Source organism: Nematocida displodere (assembly GCF_001642395.1).
Source record: "Nematocida displodere strain JUm2807 chromosome Unknown 7, whole genome shotgun sequence".
In the NCBI taxonomy this organism is placed as follows: domain Eukaryota; kingdom Fungi; phylum Microsporidia; genus Nematocida; species Nematocida displodere.
The window spans coordinates 54,575-69,602 of record NW_027138153.1 but is presented as its reverse complement, the minus strand read 5'-3'; the positions used below and the strand labels follow the sequence as shown (position 1 = coordinate 69,602).

Below are 15,028 nucleotides of genomic sequence, written 5' to 3'. Positions count from 1 at the left end.
GTTTTGTCTGTAACAAGAGAGTTGACGAGTTTAACCAGATGAGCAGCGAAGACAGGCCCCAGTATCTGGGCATTGTGTGTAAGAGCGGACACATGGGATGTTACCGCTGCCTGACAAAACAACCAGAAATCTATACCCAATGCCCCCTCTGCGATGCTGAAATCATCAACACTGGCTTTAACGGTGTGATAGAAAGAAGGGGTTGGGACAATATGGCTAGTTTCAACATACTATGGGTTGAAAAGGGCTGTTCCGGCTCTGAGTTCCACCACTTACCTCGTCTTTAGAAGATTTTTGCCTCTACCGAGTACCCCTAATGGAATACCCCGAATACCTGAAAATAAACATTTCACTTCACTACCCCTACCCCTGCCATCCACACTACCCCAAAACCTAACTGAATATTTTATTGTCGCCCCATCACCCAATCAACTACCGGCCCTAGATAAGTCCTTCCCCATCATCTTCCTCGCCTTCTTCTTCAGTAAACTCTGTAAGAGCTTTGTGCTCCTCAAGTGGTTCGGGCTGGGGTATCAGTCTCTTGAAAGACCTTGACACATCTGGGGTACTTGGCAGGTGTGGAGTGCTTGGCAGGTGTGCCCGACCAGGTGAAGATGCCTGTTTTACCTGGCCTAGTTTAACCGATGGCTGCTCTTCAGCAAAAACCTTGGTGTGGACTGCAGACCCAGGCTTTCGGGGCATGGCAAAGTGCAGAGACTTGGAGGAGCACGCATTTGTTGTGCACGTCTTAGCTGGACTGTGTTCTGGCCTGGCCTTTGAGGGCGAATGATGAACTTGTGTCCGGGGCGCTCGTTTGTGCACAGACCCTTTCACTTCTTTTTTTTGGATAGCTTTGGTTTTTTGAATCGCTGGAATCTTTTCAGGTTCGGGCACCTCTGGCAGATCACTACCAAAAAGAGCAGCAAGCTTGTCAAGGGGCAGAGGTTGCATCCCAGTAAGGTACTGCTCAATGATCTTGTCCACGACTGTATTTGCAAGCAGGTTTATTGCCTCCTTGTCATACTGTGGGATGCCGGGTGCCTGGACCAGAGACGCAGGGACAAGGCCGCCCTTGGTTTCGATCGTTTTGCTTTCAATCTTTTCCATCTTTTTCTCAATGTTCTTTAGCTCTCCTGCAAGCGTTGCCTCTATTTGCTTCCTCTCTGAAGCTTTTAGCGCTGCAAGCACCTTTCCCTTGACTATGTTCAGGTCAGCAAGTAGACCGAGTGCTAGCTTGACCGTTTGCTCCCGATGGGTGACTGCCAAGTATCCAAGCGTTCCAATGACTGCAACTGTACCAAGGAACATGGTAGCTTTCATGGGAACACACTTGACCTTTCTTTTATAGCCCATATGAAACGGTGGCTAAAACAAACAAACATTACGGCTCTATTACGTCAACGGCTGTTTTGTGGATTGCTATGTAGGGAAATAGCCACGTTCCACAAATACATTTGGTTCCCTGCCACATAAACCGTCCAAGTGCGTTGTTGCATCGGTTGCAGTAGATTCTGCCTGATGTTATCTCTTCCATCCTAGCTCCCGCGACTCTTCCCTCGGAAATAAGCACGGAGCATCCTTTATGCTCCAGCCACGCTCCAGTAATCGCTCCCCTGCACTTTCGGCACGATACTTCCATTTTTCTGTTTTCTTTTTTTATTGCAATATGAGCAGTGAAGTACCACGAGTATACAGAGAGCTAATTGAGGAAGTAATCCGAAGCACCGACGAGGATAACTACCGGATTGGGATAGATAAGACCGTTCTTGAAGAAATTAAAAACACCTGGATTGCCAAAATATGCGAGTACACCGACATTGGAGAGTACAAAATACGGCACTCGTACCAGGAAGCCCGCGTGCCTGCAGACGGCTACTATGACAGCGCATACGGCTACCCAGACTATGCGTACAGGGACTACCCCTACCCCTACTACCCCGATAGAGACGACAAAGACGAAAAAAAAGAGGGACGCTACGACCAGTACGATGGCATGTCAGATGCCACCCCAGCACTAGAGGAAGAGCTAGACTCTAACGACTTAACAGAAAGCGACTGTGGTGTAGACAACGAAGAGTCTACCAAAAACGTGATGCTTTGTTTATTCGATAAAGTAACCAGGGTTAAGGATAAGCGGAGATGTACCTTGAAGCATGGGTTTCTTTCAATTGGCAGAACAGATTATACCTTCAATATGGCAAGTGGTGATCTTGAGTGGTAATGTACATTTAGAAGTAAATCCTCTTGATGTTATCGTTCTCTTTGGGCTTCTCGGCTTCTTTTATTCTTATTTCAATAAACTTATCAAGAAGGGCTCTGGCTCTGATCCTGCTCTGTCGGTTCTTGATGAGTTTGCTACATGGTGATTCGATTGCATCCTGTGAGGGCGACCAGATGAGCCGAGGGGTGTTCGGGGAGACTTTCCTGTTTGCTCTGAGCGTGAAGGGAAGCATGGTAAATAAAAAATATTAAAATATAAGGTATCGATTAGATCAGTAATTTTGAATAAACTCAGCAAAAAAGCAGTTAAAACGGGCGTGTGTTTATTGGCGGGTGGGACAGTGCTGCTTACATCTGCAGGTGCACTCAGTCGTACTGCGAGATGATGGGAAGGTGCAAGTGGAGCTTTTTAAGCGGGGTGGTGGCTTTTTCAACTAGTGAGTGGTAGACGATTAAAACGGGCTCTTCTGATACAATTGACGGCAGAGGACTTTCGACAAGCACTTCTTCTCCCCTGTGGTAGAACTTGCCTTTAAAGAGCGTAACAAGGTTTTTGTGTGAGAGAAAGACTAGTACGCTTATACAGGTTGAGACAGCTTCAGTGCCGGTGGGGAGGTCTGTGCCTGGGGTAACCTGGAGCAGTGCTTTGAGACAGCTTCTGATAAGAGTGTCTATTTGGCTGATTTTATCTTTGCAGGATGGTGATAGCGATGGAAAAAGAGAGATTGCTTCAAGGTACTGTCTTTTGTCCTCGTCTACGGTGTGTGTTGGCTTATGCGGTAACTTCTTGGTGCTGCAAACGTCGGAGACTGCTGCAATGTGGATCATTAGAGGGAGATACTTTGGCTGCGCCAGGGCTATTCTTATCACGGCAGCGCTCATTAGCGGGTCTATTGGTATTTGCAGAGATAGCCGCCCGTTTGCGGTAAGTTCATTGTTTTTGATGAATGAAAAACCTGAAAGAACACAAAGCTCCTCCTTAATCCCGAATGCAGGCGGGGGGGTGAGGAAGGGGAGGGTCGGGATGTGTTTTGGCTGTATCCCCATCCTCAGCAGCGGTAGGATCGCTGGAAGGGCTCGCTCGCGGAGAATTTCGGGGTCTCTAGCTTCTTTCATGCCCTCATACTCCACCGTGGTGTAGATGTGGTAGGCAATCCCTGGACCTGTTCGCCCCGTTCTTCCCGAGCGCTGCTCTGCGCTGCTTTTGGATATCAGAGAAACTTTGTAGCTGTAGGCGTTGCTGGCGTAAGAGAACTCCCTGGTTATCTCTCTTCCCCCATCAACCACGTACTTGACGTCTGGGAGGGTTAGCGACGTTTCGGCTACATTGGTGGCGATAATTAGCCCATTGCTCTGCTTAAGGATTTCGTCTTGCATCTCCGGGGTTGTGTCGCTGTGTAGGGAAAAGATCCGTCTGGTGATTCTGCCCTCCAGGCGCCTGCTAAGTATCTCAGTCTCGGCCTTGGTAGCCACAAAGACCAGTATTGAGCCTGATTGTGGGCTGGTTTGGGTTTTCGGTGTGTTTTTCGGGGTGTTTTTCGGGATGGCTGACTTTGGTGGTGCACCCCGAACCTGAACCTTATTTTCGGGTTCGTCTGAGGACTCGCCAAAGGACTCGTCGTCATTCCCCGTCTCAATGCTAACTATCCGCTTCTCTATTTCATCAAGGTAGTGGTAGTGCGCGAGTGATGAGGGGAGGTAGTGTCTTTCTACTTCATATGTTTGCGGGTCCACCCGTATAAGAGGAATGTTGAGGTTGGTCCGTGACAGACTCTGAACATACTCCTGGGTTAGGCTTGCACTCATCAAAACGATTCTGATGCCTGTTTTAACTGCCAGCTTTAAAAGGACCATCAGCAGAACGTCGGAAATCATTGACCTTTCATGAACTTCGTCTAAAATAACCACCGAGTACTTGCTCAGATGCGGGTCTTCGGATAGCTCCTGCAAAAGCATTCCTTCCGTCATAACGAAGATCTCGGTGGCCTCTGTGCTCATGTTTTCATATCGTATTTTGTACCCGCAGAGTGCCCCAAGCACTGTTTGTTGCTCGTCTGATATTCTCGCGGCAATAGCTCGGGTGGAGACTCTCCGCGGCTGGGTGAGACAGATCTTGCCCAGCCCCGTAAACCCGTTCTCATAGAGAAACTGTGGCACTTGGGTCGATTTCCCCGTCCCCGTGCCCCCCGAAACGATGGTTACATAGTTTTCCTTGATGGTAGTCACTATTTCATCCTCGGCGTAGGTGATTGGAAGTGCCCGGTTGCTTTCTCTCGTTCGCGACAGAGTCTTTGGCGTTTTGAGAGGGGCGGGCTGAATGGGCGGTGCCGGGTTGCTTTCAATGGGCGGCAGGTCCTCTAGCGTCCGCGTTTCTTTCTTTGCCAGCACTATTCCATCTGTGGGGTGTTCTTGGCTGTGGTTTTTCACGGGCATAGCCCTGGAAACAGCCACTAGTGGGCTAGGCACAGACCCTTCCTTTTTGGTAATTTCCTTTTTGGGACACGTTCTCTTTTGGGCGTAGCTCCTATGGAGCTCGGAAGAGGGAAGGAGATCAGCAGCTTTGTCTTTTTGGAGCTCTCGCACTCGCTCAAACAGCGCATCTCTTTCTTTCTGCGTTCTCTTCTTGGATAAGTACTTCTGGAGGAGCTTGCTCTTTTTGCTTCCCATGCTTGCTAAAAAATCTTCTTGAAAAAAGAGACTTTTCGAGAGAAATTCCTAATGCATCATTCATGTCTTAAAATAGATATTTCCATTCTAGAAACCCCGAGACATAAATAGTCCTATTTTTTTGAGTTTATGAAGAAATTGGGAATATACATGAATGAATCCGCGGCTGTCTACAAAAACAAAAGGGCAGTACCTGAGACATGGAAAGACTCAATGTCTTTATGCAGCCCTGACCAAAGCATACGAGAGAAAGAGGATGAAGTCTTTTTGGAGGTAAAGCGGAGACTCTACGAGGAACACCGCGGCGCAGGTGTGGTCAGGTTTAAAATTGGCGAAAGCTCCAGCACCAGCACGATTGATTTTCATCGGGTGGCTGACACCTGCGCAGTGTCCAGGGTTGTTTACATAGTCAATGTAAAACAAAGCGTTGTGCCCATTGAGAAGTACACCCGCGGTGAGTCCTCGCTGTTTATGAAAAACTTCGAGATGGCTGAAAAACGGGTTAAGTACTCATGTAAGAGTGGAACCCTAACTGCGTCATTCAAAGAAGTTCTTGATGAAAGCGTTCTTTCCGTTGTCTTTGTTCTTGACAGCCCAATGAAGAGGCTAAAGTCTTTGATTGACAAAAGAAAGCAGACGGATGGCAAAGACATCACAAGAAAAGCTCTGGTCCTTCTTAGCCAGCTCCTTGAAGCAAGCCAGGCCCTTAATGCCCCAGTGCTGGACATACTTAACGTCTATGTAAGAGAAACAAGTGATGGGGTGGATGTACTCCACCTGCCCATCACCAAGAACAGAGAAAGTGCCGTTGAATACCTCTACGCCCTTGTGTCCCTACTCATTCCAACGTACACTGCCATGGAAAAAGCCGTTATCATGAACAGGATGGTTAAAGAGAAGAAAACCGAAGGAGCTCTCCAGGAAATACTCCTCCAGATTTACGAGTCCTGGGGTGTAAGTGACTGGAAGGAAAGATACGCTGCCATAAGCAAGCGCATCCTGGCGCATGCCACGGGCTATGCTGCTCGGCAAGAAGTCAAGAACAAGGCGTAGGCTTCCTTTTCGGGAAAACAATAAAATGGGTTAGGGTAAGGTTGGGTCATGGTTGGGTCAAGGCTAGGGTTGGGGACACTCTAATAAGAGACGAGGCTTATTTTGCTGGCGTGGAGGTTTATTGTGGCGAGGGAAGCTTATGGGTGAAGAAGGCTTGGAGCACCTCGGGGGTAATGGCAGCTCTTCGGGCTTGGAAGTCTTTGATAAAGAGCTGGAGGGTTTCAATGCACGCCTTTTTCATCTCTCCACTGAGAATGCTTCCGTTTCTGTACCCTTCCTCGTACGCTTTCAGCTGATCATCGTCCTCCAGGAAGAACCGCAAGTACTGGTAGGCAATGTCTACGTCTGGGTCGCCCCCATGCTTCCGATGCTCTTCTAAGGTATCCCTTCCCCCTGAAAAGGCGTGCTTGTTGATCTTTTTCTTTATCTCTGCAGGGGTGTCGTTGAGATAGATTGAAGAAACTGAAGAACTAGCACTCATCTTGACTCCTGTGCCCTGGAGTGCTGGGAGGAAGTACGTGTAGATGGTTGCCGGCTTGATTGAGTTTATCTTATGTGAGATGTCCCGGGCCAGGCGGAAGTAGGGGTCCTGGTCAATGGAGCACGGAATCAGGCAGCAGGCATCTTTTTCAATCAGCGAAGGAAAGGAGGAGGCAAAGCATGGAGACATTTGCCGGGAGGGAAAAGAGAGTTGGCCGACTTTGCAGGTATCTGTGAAACCAAATACTTTCATAAAATCTTTTACCATAATTGACTTTTCAATGGTTAGGGTCGTTTCGGTAAAAGTATGTCCATAAAGGGTATTGGAAAAAATAAACGTTTTTTTTGGGTCAAACCCGAACGAAATAATGTCCTTGGCGTTTTCCACGGTGTAGTTGATCGAGTCTTTCAGTGCGATGTCCTTCCAGATGTACTTCTCATCGTCTGTCATTTGGATAACTATTTTACAGTTGAACCTTTCCTGGAGGTACCTGCAAAACATGAATGGCACGGCGTGGCCCAGGTGCATGCTTTCGCTGCTTGGTCCTCTGCCAGTGTAGAGGTAGATGCTTTTCCCCTGCTTTATCTTCTCAATGATAACGTTGAAATCTCGGTGCGCAAAGACAATGCCCCTCCTGAAAAAGAGGTGGGTTAGCTCGTTATCTGCTATCATTTCAGGTGTTACCTTCTGGCAGCCAAACTGTCTAATAACCTTCTCGTAGTCTATTCCCTCCTCTGGCTTTGACGACTCTACCTCCCACGGGGTAATAACTTGCTGAGGCGTATCCATACGGTAAGTAAAAAATTAAGTTTTAATGTTAATGCTACTAGCTGTGTTCCGGGCTAGTGTTTGGATAGTCAGAACTCCCTGGGTTGTTCAGTGTATTTGGGCCTCGTTAGCTCAGTCGGTAGAGCATTAGGCTTTTAACCTAAGGGTCCGGGGTTCGAGCCCCTGACGAGGCGTACTTTTTTATTTTTACAGATGCCGCATAGCATAGCGTGGGGTTTTACAGATGCCGCATAGCATAGCATACCGTGGGGTATGGGTATGGGTGGTGACTGTGACACTGCCTATTTATTGACTAACTGCTCTTTTGTATATAGATACACTCTCGACCCAGGGCACGCGTACGTGCGAAGAACCATGAACCTTGATAAACTGCGGCAGTCTTTCTTCTACCTCTGCCTCATACTGGCTGTCAACAACGATGAAGTTGTAGTCGAGGGGGCCGGCCCGAACGATGTTGTCAAGCATTCGGGACGAAAAGATCTCGTGCTCCTCAAGAACGAGCGGGTACTTCGGGGAGTCAAAGCGCTTCTTCTTTTTCAGGTACGTGAGCCATGGGGTAAGATTGGGGTTGTTGTCAACCGTTCGCGTAATGATTCTCCGGTGCCCCAGGTAGGTGTTCATGGGGAGCATGTACGGCTTAAAGGTTGAGAGAATAAACAGGGGAGAGTCTTTGGTGAGAAGGTGCTTGGTGCACTCCTCCCGCAGGAAAGACAGCGGCCGCCTAATGTTTTGGTGCTCCACCCCGATAATGATCCCGAGAATAAGGTTCCCAACAAACACTTTTTTGGAAAACATCAGCCTTTTAACGGCTGGAAGTATCCCTGTGCTCCCTGGAGTGTTCATCACGCTCTTAAGGTTCCTTGCTACTATGATGTTGAACATGGGCACTGCTGGAAGAAGAAACCTCATCTCTTTGTGCATAATCAGACTGTGGCCTACTAGATACGCCATTGGGGCCAAAAAAACAATGCTTTGGTAGTTGATGGTTGAGACCGCAAGCATTCCCGTGTACCCCCCCATGAGAACGCTAAAAAACAAGAAGACGTAGTGCATGGGAAGGACGCCAAAGATGTGTGAGATCTTACAAATTATGTTTAGACGGAAGAATTCGTACGGAGTAAATGTCACCTCCCCATAAAACAGAGAGTCAATAAGACAGCAGAGACCCAGCACCAACAGACCGGCTGCAAGGTTCTTGGCCGTAATTATTCGACTGTGCCTGAGATATGTGGCCAGCCACATCTTACTGCGCCCCTCTTTTCTTTCAACGGCTATCCTCCAGACAGTAGAAAACTTTCTAACCTCATCGTATAGAAGCCACGCCCACATCGGAAGGGTAATCATGATGGATGTAGGCCTAAGGTAAAGAAGAAGTGCTGATAGCGATGCCGTAATAAATAGCGAGCCTTTTTTGCTGTTCTTATCTTTGCACTGGGCTGCCCAGAGGATCCTTGAGCCAATGTAGATGCCAATCGCCATTTCAAACGAGTTAATATGTGACCGGGTAGAATAGAGCCACAGCCCAATGTTCATAGCCGTTGCCAGAACTATTTCTACTGGAATGGCTTCCTGTATGCCGTAAACGGTTTTGTATGCCTGGATGGTGCTGTAGTCCCCAAGAGCGCTAACTAGGGCGCAAACGGCCTTAACAACGTATGGGGCCGCCGCCATAAAGACAACTCCTTCCCTTCGGTTGGTCAGGGACACTTCCTGGCCTCTGAAACCCTGAAGCACATCTTCACCTAGCCCAATCACCCACTTAGCGGCTATCAGAGGTAGATAGAAGAAACCAACAAAAACAGCCGATCTGATACCATAGAACCACTCCCAGGTAAAGACACTCTTTTTAAGGATAAGAGCCATTGCCACCTCAACCGATTGGAAGTATTCATCTGGTTCAAAGTGTGTTCTCAGGAGGAGCGAGTTGATAAACCGGAAAGCCAGCAAAGACGGAAACAGCAACTTAGAGCCTGCTAGCTTGTCTCCCATTAATAAACAAAAATAATAAATTCTTTATTTCCCTGCGCTCCTGCTCTGTTTAGTTTGTTTGGCTTTTTTACCTTGTTTGCTCTTTTTTACCTTTTTAGGTGCAATAGTGATCTCGTCTGTTGTTCTTTTGCGAGTTATTTCACACATTTGGTGGGAGATAGATGCTCTGCGTTTTGGCTTGCTTGGCGTGTTTGGAATGTTTATCTCAGCCTCTGGCTCAGCATTGGCACACACGTACTCATTAGTGGTAGTGGCTGGTTCTGTGGTTGTGGTGGTACTGGTAATGGCTGGTTCTGTGGCTGTAGTGGTTGTGGTGGTTGTGGTGGTACTGGTAGTGGCTGTGGCTGTGGCTGTGGTGGTACTGGTAATGGCTGGCTCTGTGGTCGTGGTGGTACTGGTAATGGCTGGTTCTGTGGCTGTAGTGGTAGTGGCTGGTTCTGTGGTACTGGTAATGGCTGGTTCTGTGGCTGTGGTTGTGGTGGTACTGGCTGGTTCTGTGGTTGTGGTAGTGGGTATGAGTATTTTGTGGGTTTTTGAAGGTGTGAGAGTTAGGTTTGGATCGTTTAGGGTAAAGTCAAGCTCTGAACCGTCAATAAGTGGGTGCATGTGGTGGGGTTCGGGCTGTGGTAGAGCTGTGCTGCCACCAATTGTCATTTCATCTGTAATTTCTGAGCTAATCGTAGCTGTTTCGTATGGTATAATGCCAAAGATGCTTGTTCTTACGCTTGGCTCAGGTAACTCATCTGAACGTGTTTCCGGTTCAAGTTCTTCTTCGGTTTTCTGCATGGCCCCCATTACCAGCTCCGTGGCTAGTTGCTGAATGGTGCAAAACTCTTTTTCGGTCATCGACTTGCAGAGACTATCTGACGTGCTTTCATCGCTGTTGGTAAGACTCATTTCATCTGCTTCATCCGTATGCATCTCTTCCTCGTACTTTTTCATCTCTTTCCCATCACATACGGTGAAAAAAGGCTCAATCGACCTCTCGGACTCAATGGCTATGGTCTCTGAGGAGAGAGAGCCTGTTTCGCCAAGTGCTTGGTCTAGCTTGTCTATCTTGAAGGTGTTGTGTTCGATTGAGATAATTGACGGGTAGGTGATTACTTCGGTGTCTGTCAGTGTTTTTCCATTAAGAACAATGGTTCCATTGAGGATGTGTAGACTGTCTGTCTTGTAGTCTATCATGCAGGAAGACACTCCCGTGATTTTGACATCGGCATCTGACATGCTGCCTATGGTGCACGTATCTTGGAGTATGTCTATCTTCTTTGCTTCATTTGAAGTGAGCAGCTCAAGCGTGTACTTCGTGTTTGGTGGCGTATTCATCAGAGTAAAAAAAATACACAATTAAAAAAGCGCCCAGTACGGGGCTCGAACCCGCGGCCCTCAGATTAAGAGTCTGATGCTCTACCGACTGAGCTAACCGGGCATACATTGATTGCTGGAATCTTCTACCCACTGATGTATATTTATTGCTGGCTAGAACAAGGGAAATAGTTTGCGAAGGTATTGGAGGATGCCTAGTGTGAGTCCCAGAAGAACAATTGCGGCTATGGCCCAGACAAACAAAATAAATTTCTTTTTCCTTTTTTGGTAATTAACCCCTTTTTGGAGGTGCTGGTTGGCAGTGATGGTGGAATCTTTCATTGCGTGGGTGTTGTAGGTTAGACTGTCAATGCTGGTGCTTCCCATTGCAATGATTTGGCTGAGCTCTTCTGCAATGGTGTTTAGACGGGCTAGGTCTTCGCTAACCGAGAGGATTGTTTCGTGCCTCTCCTCTGCCGCCCTAATTATGCTATGCTCCGACTTGGCTCCCAAAGAGTAGGCTGCCTGAATGAGCGCTTTGCCCTCAACAGCTGTGTGCAGCCGCTCAAGCTCTTCGTCTGTAGCTTCTGGCTTGGCTATGCGGTAGAGGTCTTTCTGCCTGGCGCTCTCTCGCTCGTAAATCGCCAGTTCTTCGTTTTTGAAGGCCTCTAGGATTTTCTGGGCTCTTTGTGTTAGAGCTGCAATGTGGGTGGAGAACATGTATGCTCCGTTTGATGAGGCTGGTGCTCCAATTCCTTGTTGAAGCTGGTGGACATCGTTTAAAATCGACGAGAGGAGTGCTTGGAAGTCTTTGGAAATAGTCTCAATGCTTCGGGTTAGTTCGGGCTTTGTTTCTTCGTGGGCAAGCATGTGCTGGTTCTTCAGCGAAGAAAGCTCACAGAGAAGTACGTTTGCATCGTCTGCTCGCATGTTGATGTGTTGTATGCTTTCCAAGATATCCTTTGTTGGCTGCTCCACTTTCATTCGTCCCCTGGGGGTATTTGTGATTTATGCTGGCTCCAAAGAGCAGAGATTGGCTCTCTTTTTGCGGGGTTGCTTTCCAGGAGTTTGTGTGTGATCTGTTGAAGAAAACGAGGGGTTTGGGGCAAATGTGGCGACCTATTGCCTTCTTGGGGGAAGTATCCATTTGCCATCAGAAAAAGAACCACCCCGCACGACCACGAGTCTGCAAGGATCCCATTGTAAACACCACCTGCCTGCGCTTCCGGCGCTGTGTAGTTGATTGTTCCCCCGTACCCTTCAATTAGCCCGTTTTTGAGGGCTTTTTTGGACATCCCGAAATCAATCAGTTTCAGGTGGGTGCTCCTGCTAATGAGAATGTTTTCTGCCTTGATGTCCAAATGGCATATTCTCTGGGCATGAAGAAACGCAACTGCAGAAACAAGCTGGTCAAATATTCTGATCAGCGTTCCCCCTGAAAAGGTTTTGCAGGATTTCAGCAGGTAGAATAGCTCGGTTCCTGGGAAGTACTCAAAATAGAGCATAGACCTTCCTGTGAGCGGCTTTTCCCCATAAAAGGTAATGATGTTTTTGTGGGGTGCTAGCTCTTTAAGAATAGTCACTTCGTTTTTGACTGCGCTGCTGCCTTTCTTGTGCCCTGTTGTGTCCACAAGCTTAACTGCCACTTTTTTCCGGGTTCTTAGATCTTCCCCAAGAAACACTTGGGAGGTGCCCCCAGCCCCAATGGGGAAGAGGAGTTTGACACTATAGAACAGCTCTGGCGCTGAATTGCCCACTATCTCGGCCCCGCACCCGCCCTCTGTGCCTGCCGGTGCACTGAAACTCCGTGCTAACCCGTTGGTATTGTAGATGTCAAGGTATGTGTACCCACTTTGGATGCTGTTCTTTGGAATGTGTTCCTTTGTGGTAGCTGATTCAAGTTGGGTGTTTCTTCGCGTTTTCCTGTTCCCCATGAATAAACACCAATTATTTCTGCAAATAGCTTGTAGAGCACTTCTCTGGGCGCAAAGACCTCCTGCCCCGAACTAGCTATTAGATGGCCAGTGGGCATAGTAGGACAGAGCGTGTCTCAGAGTTGTTTCGGGTTTCGCAATAAATCCCCTGCGATGAGATCTGTATGGACACTAACGTAATAGCCATACCCGATACTGATGACCACAAAGATGAGAGGGTATCCAACGATGTGATTTTAGACGTTGTGCTTGGTGTGGGTCTTATCTTTGCTGCCAACTATGTTTTTGCCACCTATATTGTTTTAAAGACCATTGTTATGGGCTAGCTCTGGTTTTGATTAAGGTAATGATTTGGAAGCGTAAAATAAAAAGCTTTCATAAAAAAGAAAACTTAAGCATTGCCACTCTAATAGTGTTAGGTTTCAATTCTTAATTTTTAATTTTTAATTCAACCACAGATAATGATAATCTAGAGATGTAGATTATCTAACCCGAAGCACATCTAGTGCTTTAAAAGATCTTTTTTTATTCAACGGGTAAACAATGAAGAGAGAGAGCCTAAGTAGAGGAGAGAAAAAAGGAAAAGCGACTAGCCAGTGGGCGGCGTTGCTGGGGTTGATCTGGGCTTTGGGTGTGCTGTGTGGTGGTGAGGCTTCTTCTGAAATGGCAGAAGCAGGGAGCCTACCACATGGCAGACTGTCCCTGGAGCAAGCAGATAATCTACCCAGAAGTGCAGCCATTGATGCAGATAGAAAAGTGGATGCCATCGCATACAAACTAAATCAGCTGCAGCGGCTCGTACAAGTCTTTTCAGACGCAACCCCAGGGTTGGAACTGGTTTTGCAGAATCAATCTGCCCAAGTAATAGAGTCGGTGCTAAAAATAGTATCTTGCTTTAGAATAGACCTGGACAGGTACACTCCCGATAACCAGAAATACGATTTTATGAGACTTCCCCTCCAGAAGATACATGTCACCAAAAGCGGAGAGTATAGCAGCTCCGAGGCTGATGGACACAAACTTGTTCAGATAATTAACTCATTCAGGAACTTAGACATAGAAACTTTTGAGATTTCTAACCTAGACCAACCTATCACATATCCGGCGATTAAAATCCCGAGACACTGTAAGATGTTCATCCAAAAGGTTGTGTTTGATAAGGTCTCAAGTGGGGTAATTGATCTTTTTCTAACCAAGTTTGGCTTTTTTAACGGAACAGAGCTTTTTATAGAAAACTCCAGCATAGAAAACCTTCAGTGCCTGAACAACCTTTACATCACCCATTACCCAAACAGGCCAGTAGCTACCGGGCTATCCCTGATCAACCTGCCGCGGATTACCGACTTTCATTCTGAATGCTTTGACAATATAGACGTCATTAAGTACATAGTGTTTAGAAACCTAGGGAGTGGTGTGTTTCATATGATTGACAGTAATTTGACCGGTTTTGTGTGCTTTCTCGTATCAACGTTTATAAAAAGTTTTACTTTGCCCATGTGTATCTTTAACATCCTCTGGAACAGCCAAGACATTGAGGGCTTTCCGATATTTGCTATCGCAACAATTATTATCGAAGACATGGAAAATGAGAAAATTGATAGCCCTCTTCAGTACTATGAAAGCAGCGCCTTCTACAACACATTCACAGCCACGGTAGTGCTTAACTTCAGGCCCACTGCCAGGCTCACAGCCACCGACCTAGACTACCTCCTAACCTGGGTGGGGCTGGGATTTATCTGCATCAGGAAAGTGGTGATCAACGCCCCGAACTGGGAGGCTCTTCAGGCATCTGCCCAGGCCAAGAGTCAGTGGAGCTTTTCAATGCCGCTGCTAGAAGAGCTAAGAATTGGAGAAAAACAAGCCAAGCTCACCTATGCCTGGAAAGAACCGGCAGAAGCACACACGTTGCCAGAGCTAACCGAAAACACCCGAAACCCCGAAAACCCCGAAAACCCGAACACAATCTATTTCATTCCGCTGGCCAAGTACACGGACTGGGTCAGCGGAAAGATGTTTGCTGACCTAACGCCCACGGCAGCCAAGCTCCTTCCAAAAAACCGGCAAGAAAGAGATCCAACCTTTAGGTGCCCGGTCTGTCTGTGCACTGAGCAAGACCTGAGGCTGGAAAACAAAGCTCCGGGGGTAGACTTGCTTGCGTGTGGACACATGCTCTGCTTTGAGTGCCTGTCCACCATGGTTGGCCTCGAACCTTGCCCGGGGGGCACCGCGAGTCTATGCACTATGGTGTGTCCTTTGTGCCGTATGGACGTAACACCAAGCATCTTTGCAGGCGCCATCCAAAAGCCCGAGGAAAGGATACGCGTGGTTAACATTCCCATTAACAAGTACATGCTAACGAACTGTCTCGTCAAGAAGTACCTGGCCGTGGAGTTTGAGGGGTGTCTGGCCCAGCTCCTAAAAGAAAAAGAGCTATTGCCGATCTCACTCTCAACGAGGCTCACGGGGGCAGCCCCCTTCTAACGGACAGTGGCGCATCCTCGCCTGCGAAAAAAACAGCCCTGGTGAGGTTGGTCCACTGAGTAATCAAATAAAGACAAGTAGCTAGTTTTAAGTGTATTTATATACCAGC

At 47.6% G+C, this 15,028-nt stretch overlaps 11 protein-coding genes across 11 annotated transcripts; 3 read left to right on the top strand and 8 right to left on the bottom strand.

The window, feature by feature from the left end:
* Nucleotides 1–441: 441 nt before the first annotated feature.
* On the bottom strand, nt 442–1,353 carry NEDG_01729 (uncharacterized protein; the record flags this gene model as incomplete). The annotated part of the gene is made up of 1 exon (XM_067689147.1): nt 442–1,353. One exon carries the CDS (start codon nt 1,351–1,353, stop codon nt 442–444), a length of 912 nt encoding a protein of 303 aa, XP_067544621.1.
* Nucleotides 1,354–1,381: 28 nt separating this feature from the next.
* NEDG_01728 (uncharacterized protein) lies at nt 1,382–1,639 on the bottom strand (the record flags this gene model as incomplete). Its single annotated transcript, XM_067689146.1, has 1 exon — nt 1,382–1,639. The coding sequence occupies one exon, from the start codon at nt 1,637–1,639 to the stop codon at nt 1,382–1,384; it is 258 nt and encodes an 85-aa protein (XP_067544620.1).
* A 27-nt stretch (nt 1,640–1,666) lies between these two features.
* On the top strand, nt 1,667–2,221 carry NEDG_01727 (transcription initiation factor TFIIA large subunit; the record flags this gene model as incomplete). The annotated part of the gene is made up of 1 exon (XM_067689145.1): nt 1,667–2,221. One exon carries the CDS (start codon nt 1,667–1,669, stop codon nt 2,219–2,221), a length of 555 nt encoding a protein of 184 aa, XP_067544619.1.
* Nucleotides 2,222–2,586: 365 nt separating this feature from the next.
* Nucleotides 2,587–4,887, bottom strand: NEDG_01726 (uncharacterized protein; the record flags this gene model as incomplete). The annotated part of the gene is made up of 1 exon (XM_067689144.1): nt 2,587–4,887. One exon carries the CDS (start codon nt 4,885–4,887, stop codon nt 2,587–2,589), a length of 2,301 nt encoding a protein of 766 aa, XP_067544618.1.
* Nucleotides 4,888–5,016: 129 nt separating this feature from the next.
* NEDG_01725 (uncharacterized protein) lies at nt 5,017–5,940 on the top strand (the record flags this gene model as incomplete). The annotated part of the gene is made up of 1 exon (XM_067689143.1): nt 5,017–5,940. The coding sequence occupies one exon, from the start codon at nt 5,017–5,019 to the stop codon at nt 5,938–5,940; it is 924 nt and encodes a 307-aa protein (XP_067544617.1).
* Nucleotides 5,941–6,058: 118 nt separating this feature from the next.
* Nucleotides 6,059–7,210, bottom strand: NEDG_01724 (tryptophanyl-tRNA synthetase; the record flags this gene model as incomplete). The annotated part of the gene is made up of 1 exon (XM_067689142.1): nt 6,059–7,210. The coding sequence occupies one exon, from the start codon at nt 7,208–7,210 to the stop codon at nt 6,059–6,061; it is 1,152 nt and encodes a 383-aa protein (XP_067544616.1).
* Nucleotides 7,211–7,495: 285 nt separating this feature from the next.
* On the bottom strand, nt 7,496–9,199 carry NEDG_01723 (phosphatidylinositol glycan, class B; the record flags this gene model as incomplete). The annotated part of the gene is made up of 1 exon (XM_067689141.1): nt 7,496–9,199. The coding sequence occupies one exon, from the start codon at nt 9,197–9,199 to the stop codon at nt 7,496–7,498; it is 1,704 nt and encodes a 567-aa protein (XP_067544615.1).
* Nucleotides 9,200–9,223: 24 nt separating this feature from the next.
* Nucleotides 9,224–10,525, bottom strand: NEDG_01722 (uncharacterized protein; the record flags this gene model as incomplete). The annotated part of the gene is made up of 1 exon (XM_067689140.1): nt 9,224–10,525. One exon carries the CDS (start codon nt 10,523–10,525, stop codon nt 9,224–9,226), a length of 1,302 nt encoding a protein of 433 aa, XP_067544614.1.
* Nucleotides 10,526–10,678: 153 nt separating this feature from the next.
* Nucleotides 10,679–11,488, bottom strand: NEDG_01721 (syntaxin 1B/2/3; the record flags this gene model as incomplete). The annotated part of the gene is made up of 1 exon (XM_067689139.1): nt 10,679–11,488. One exon carries the CDS (start codon nt 11,486–11,488, stop codon nt 10,679–10,681), a length of 810 nt encoding a protein of 269 aa, XP_067544613.1.
* Nucleotides 11,485–12,438, bottom strand: NEDG_01720 (uncharacterized protein; the record flags this gene model as incomplete). The annotated part of the gene is made up of 1 exon (XM_067689138.1): nt 11,485–12,438. The coding sequence occupies one exon, from the start codon at nt 12,436–12,438 to the stop codon at nt 11,485–11,487; it is 954 nt and encodes a 317-aa protein (XP_067544612.1).
* A 543-nt stretch (nt 12,439–12,981) lies between these two features.
* NEDG_01719 (uncharacterized protein) lies at nt 12,982–14,919 on the top strand (the record flags this gene model as incomplete). Its single annotated transcript, XM_067689137.1, has 1 exon — nt 12,982–14,919. One exon carries the CDS (start codon nt 12,982–12,984, stop codon nt 14,917–14,919), a length of 1,938 nt encoding a protein of 645 aa, XP_067544611.1.
* Nucleotides 14,920–15,028: the final 109 nt, after the last annotated feature.